At 35.9% G+C, this 6,000-nt stretch overlaps 1 protein-coding gene across 1 annotated transcript; it reads left to right on the top strand.

Moving 5' to 3' along the window:
* LOC109716581 (acyl-protein thioesterase 2-like) lies at positions 2,341 to 5,936 on the top strand. The gene is made up of 10 exons (XM_020242109.1): positions 2,341 to 2,559; positions 2,757 to 2,859; positions 2,991 to 3,105; positions 3,290 to 3,326; positions 3,473 to 3,542; positions 3,744 to 3,848; positions 4,273 to 4,423; positions 4,520 to 4,602; positions 5,369 to 5,462; positions 5,544 to 5,936. The coding sequence occupies exons 2-10, from the start codon at positions 2,829 to 2,831 to the stop codon at positions 5,620 to 5,622; spliced, it is 765 nt and encodes a 254-aa protein (XP_020097698.1). The 5' UTR covers positions 2,341 to 2,559; positions 2,757 to 2,828; the 3' UTR covers positions 5,623 to 5,936.

The raw sequence follows: 6,000 nt of genomic DNA, 5'->3' as shown, positions 1-6,000 counted from the left end.
GGCTGGCAAACGAGCGAGCCGGCTCGCGTTCGACTCGTGTTCGGCTCGATATTCGGCTCGCTCGAGCTCGGCTCGAAATTAGATGAGCCGAGCTTGAACAAAAAAAAAAGCTCGAAATTCATTTCAAGCCGAGCTTGAGTATTACTCGGCTCGCTCGAATTAGGGTCGAAAAGCTCGAATATATATATATATAGGCTAAGTGAGTAACCTAAGTTTAGTTAAAATTGAGCCAATATTGCTGGGCCATAAGAACAAACCCAATATGCCAACAAAAAGGTAAAATTTTACTAAATTTACACTCTCTCCCTCATTTTCTTTTACAAAGCCTTAAATTCCTAATCTCTCTCTCTCTCTCTCTCTCTCTCCTCAAGCGGCCAAACCTGAAGCCCCCCAAGTTATCAAGTAACAGCACGCGCCCGCTGTTGCCTACCTTGCCATTAATTATGTGCTTGAGAAAATATACAGAATATTTTTAAGGTAGAAAATTATTATTTATATAAAATTTTGATTTTAGTTATATATAATTAGATAGTTTAATCTAATATTTGTCTATATAATTTATTCATTTTTTGACCGCATAGGTGAAAAAGAATAATATGGAAATTGAAGGCGGAAGAGAAGACATGCGAAGCTGAAAAGATTAGATATTCAACTCGTAAATTATTTTTCTTTATATTATAATACCGTATTTCATATAATTATTTTGTATCTTGAACTATTAGATATATTTTTGTATCAAATTATAAATAATGTTCTATACAAATTAAACTATTAATCGTACAATGTTGAGAATTTCAAGCGGCTCGCTTAGGGCTCGAGCTCGCTCGACTCGAAATTAGGCTCGCTCGAGCTCGGCTCGAATTAATTTCAAGCCGAGCTTGAGCTTAAATTTAGGCTCGAAATTAATTTCAAGCCGAATTTGAGCTGAGGCAAGCTCGCTCGGGCTCGGCTCGTTTCCACCCCTACTACTTTTACATGCCCACTGCTCTCTGTCACTCAAATGTTTCAATTTTTATTTTTTTCCGAATTAGTACATGTAGTTCTTTCGTTAGAAAACTATAATCTTCGGCGAAAAATGTCCAAGTTAAACTGAAAAAACATTGCCTGATAAGTTCTAGGCTATGGATAGAAGAGATGATAAAAGAACATTCACAACGAGAGTAATCAATCATCTAGTTAATACCATTGCTGTGTATTCTTACTACTATGCTATGGTGACTAAATAAATAAATTTTGCCTTTGAGTAATGTTGCTACTAGAGAACGATCGAACTAGCCTTATTTCTTCGCATCTTTTAGTAATTTCTTTTATTATCCTTCAACATCACCCCTGCATAATTAAAAGAGCATGCGTATAGCGCAGTTGACCTAAACAACTGAAATAAATATTGGAGAGAATTATCAATTATAAATTGGCGTACCGATTGTATTTAGCACAGTTAGCTAAATGTTTAATTGTTAGTATTTGAAGTTCCAACTTCCAAATTTGAAGCCTAGTCGATTTATATGTGGTTATTTTTTTTAAAAAAATGAAACGGATACAATGCTACCTCTTCCTCTCTCTTAAAAAATGAAAACTATTTTTTCGCCGCTGTTTGTTTCGTAGTAATGAAAGTAAAGTTTCATCAGTTCTGCTGTTTCTTTGATAGGAAGTGTATAATATAAAACTATAATTTATATATAAATAATAATATTTTAATAAATAAAAAATAATATAATTATATTTTTATATAATTAAAATTTACTTTAAAACAACTAAATTATTTTTTTATACATAAATTATAGTAATACAATAATAAAATTATAAAGTAAAAAAATATTAATACTTAATTAATCAATTTTTATCATATTTTAAATGTACAAACTAAATAAAAAAAATATTAAAACTTAACTAATCAATTTTTATCATATTTTAGACATCTTAATTGAATAAAAAAATAATTAGTAACATAATTAAATATATTTAAATAAAACTAGCTTTATTTATTATATATATATATTTTTTCATCTCTCTTCATCGTAATTGACTTCGGTCCATGATGGGGCGAAGTCAATTACGCTGTTTGAGGTTAACTCAAGTTTCGACCGTAACTTTTTTACGGCAAACCAAATAATAGAAGTGATCGTTTATATTGAAAACGACTTACTTTTTTTCCACTTCCATCCTACTTTCACCCAAACAAACATGCCCTAAGTGCAAATGTCGAGCGAAAGGTTTGGACCACAAAGGAGTCGAAATCTCCCAAAGATTGGACTGGGTTGGCTTAATAATGGGCTAATATATAATATTTGCGGCAGCGTTGGCCCTAAAACAATAGTAGCGTTAGTTCGAGGGAATAAAAAATTAAAAATATATTAAAAAAAAAAAAGTGAAAAAACGGAAGCATCGCGTGAAGGGACGTGATTTCCTATGGACCGCTCTTGTTCTGTTTCCCAGTAAAGAGATCTCCCTACTCCCTTCCCCATTTGAAGAACCAAATCAACGTTCCCCACGCACACCACCACCAGCAAAAGATCGTCCCCTTTTGCTGCTTTCGCTCCTCGAATCATCTCCAACGAGGTTCGTACTCTCCAAATCTAAAGAAAAAAAAAAACCCTCTTTTCATCTCCTCTTTCCCCCTTTTTCCTTCTTAACCTCTTCTTTTATTTTGGCCTTTTCCACTTTTTGATGGCAATTTGGAGGCTTGGGTTTTGGCTTTGCTTGGTTTTTCACAATTCATGATAGAGGGGTTAAGCTGAGATCTTCTTTTGTTGCAGTGAAATCTAAATCTGGTTAGAATCATTGCAAGGGGTGGTGCTGTTTCGAGCGCTGCTCTTCGGGTACTTGCGATGAGCTACGGGAGCAGCTCAATCGGTTCTGGTTTGGTTCTGAATCCCTTCCCCTGCATTAAGGATCAAAGTTGCCTTTTTTTTTTTTTTCCTACTCCCCACTTTGATTAGTTTGAATGATATAAATGTTTGTTGAGAAGCCCATTGAAGAGGTTAATGCAGGTTCTAGAACAGGTACAAGGGCTTTTGAGTATGGGAGGACCCAAGTGGTGAGACCCAAAGGGAGGCACCTGGCTACGGTAGTGTGGCTTCATGGCCTGGGTGATACTGGAGCAGGGTAATTACCAATTTAACACTCGTCGCCTGTTGGCTGCTTATTTTTATGTTGGTACTTGGTAGTAGTGATCTGTAGCTGGATACTTCATGTCACGATAGTCAACATTGTAAATCTTGTTTGCTGATTATGAAAGAGTCGCGTACTGATACATTCCTTATCTGCTCGATTCTCTTGACGTTTGCAGCTGGTCTCAACTCTTGGAAACTCTTCCTCTTCCAAATGTAAGACTGGGACTCGTGAAAATGCAGTGGCATTTGTAGCTTTTAATCTCTTTGTTGTGCTCTGTATTCTGCCATCTTTGGGTAGTTTGCCTTGCCATTCTTTATTTTCATGATGGAACATTTATATCTCAAGGTATCTTGTGCAGATTAAATGGATTTGCCCAACTGCCCCTACACGGCCTGTAACAGTTTTCGGCGGCTTCCCTGCTACTGCATGTAAGTTTCACTAGGATTACATAGCATTCGTCGATTTCCTGGGTTTTCCAATTTCTTTTTTGATTCTTACACTTTCCACTTCTCATTTGAAATGTAATTCATTTCGGATTTTTTTCCAAGCTCCAAATTGGGAATTTCTTTTTTTCCCCCTCTGTACCTTTTGTCCCATATTTCCCCCCTTACTTCTTGTCTGCTTTTTAGGGTTTGATGTCGGAGATCTTTCAGAAGATGGTCCTCCCGATGCTGAGGGAATGGATGCTTCAGCTGCACATGTAGCAAATCTCTTATCAACAGAACCTGCTGATAGTATGTTCTCAGAAATATATATACTTTCTTATGAAATTGCATGGATAAGTTCCTTCCGTTTGTATCCTTTCGGTAGTGACTTCTCTTTTGGTGTTCTTTATTACCGACACAAAATGCAAATAATTAGCAAGCTATACATCAAAGGAGCATCTATACTTAATTTCTCAGTGAAAGCACTTCTCTTATTTTCTTAAGCACTCCTCTTTACCCTTATCGAGCTTTCCGGCTATTAAATAGATGGACTGTGGAAACCCTACTTGGCATGTTTAAATTAAATTTTGATGTATGCTCTTTAATATGTGATTTTTCACTCTAAATATATTACCTACATCAAGTACTTTTGAGTTTCATAAATGGGTATTTGTTGCATGCTTCTCTGCATTTGGATTGATAACTTTTCACTGTCTCTGATTGATTTTTGCAGTAAAACTTGCTATTGGGGGCTTTAGCATGGGTGCTGCTACTGCCTTGCATTCAGCAACTTGTTTTGCTCTCGGAAAATATGGAAATGGCAATCCGTATCCTCTTAATCTAAGCGCGGTTGTTGGTCTGAGTGGTTGGCTCCCAGATGCCGGGTTTGTCCTATCATGTTGAGCTATGAATTCTTCCTATTATCACGACCGATCTATTTACTGAACCTACCCCTTGCTATCGCATTATTATCTCTTTAGGAGCTTGAAGAGTAAGTTGGAAAGCTCCCAAGAGGCTGCAAGAAGGGCTTCCTCCTTGCCAATTTTGCTTTGCCATGGAAAAGGTACTTATCTTGAACTTGTAATCTTAATCCTATGTTGTTTGTCATCCAATTTGTACTAGTAACAAGTGTTTAGTAGGTTTTTATCACTAAATTCAGAGAGGGTGTAGAAGACGCACTATCATGATCCCATCAAGCAATCAGAAGAATCTAATTCTTGTTTCCTAAAAAAAAACCTTTTCTTGTAATTCCATGTTACAATACCCAACCAACTATATTTAAACATCAGAAAGTAGGTTGTTCATGAATAAATGAACATATGTATGATGATGTATCAATACTAAAGCATGGAAGGACAGTAGACAGCTACTGTGTGTAAGAGAATGCTTTTAAGGCGCACTATTTTTTGAAAGCTGAAAGGCACTCTACTTAACTACTACTTTTAGTTTTCCTAACTGTAGTATTTGTTAGTTCTTCTACACTATCACACATTTATTGATTATATATGGGACTGACGGTTCTATAAAGCATTTTAATCAAGTCATGCTCTAGCATTGCTGGAGAAAGTGTTTTATGATGATAGAGTAGCAAGAACATTGTAAACACTGTCATCTATATATACTATGGATATGTGAATTTCAAAGAAACATGAAAGAACTTAATCGTGAATATTGATTATGAACATTAGGAAGGAAAAAATGGGTGGATCAAGTTGTTAACAATTTGCAACTGTTTTAGATTTTCTTGTATTTGTCAAAATATTTTGCCTACTTTGTCATACTGGAGCATCATAGTAACTTATCATGCCATCATACTTCAAATTTTACAGCGGATGATGTAGTACTCTACAAACACGGGGAGAAATCTGCTGAAGTAATGAAATCAAGCGGATTTCAAAATTTGACCTTCAAATCATACAATAGGTGATGTTATATTCTTGCCTAGTTTTTCTAATTCTGCTGCCGAACAGTCTCTGTGAAGCTAATGTACTTAAATTAATGCAGGATGGGACACTACACAGTTCCTGAGGAGATGGATGAAGTGTGCAAATGGCTTACTGCTCAACTGGGAATTGATGGCTGAGTCTTAAATTGGGAAGTTTTTAATATAGATGGTAAAAGTACCAACAAAAATTATCACTTGGGTGTACGCAATCAATAAACTCATGGTTAATGGTATTTGTGGGTTTGGGATTCTACTAGTATTATTTCATCAATTTGGATCGTTTCCCCTTTCTAGAAATGGGAAAGCTTGGTTGCATCTTGTTACAGAACATTAATGATTCTGCTCTGGGCGTTTAGGTGTGAGAACTTTGCGCTGTGATTTGTATCTTAATGCATATGTAATGACCGAACAAGTTTCTGAAAAGGTACTGTTGGAGAACCTTTGTTTGAAAACTATGCCTTCTTTCGCTCTCTACTGTTAAAAAATTGCAGAGGGAGGGTTAGGAGGCGAGGACAT

Source organism: Ananas comosus, linkage group 10, assembly GCF_001540865.1.
Source record: "Ananas comosus cultivar F153 linkage group 10, ASM154086v1, whole genome shotgun sequence".
Lineage (NCBI taxonomy): Eukaryota > Viridiplantae > Streptophyta > Magnoliopsida > Poales > Bromeliaceae > Ananas > Ananas comosus.
The sequence above is the reverse complement of the archived record's forward strand: the minus strand, read 5'-3'. Positions and strand labels throughout refer to the sequence as shown.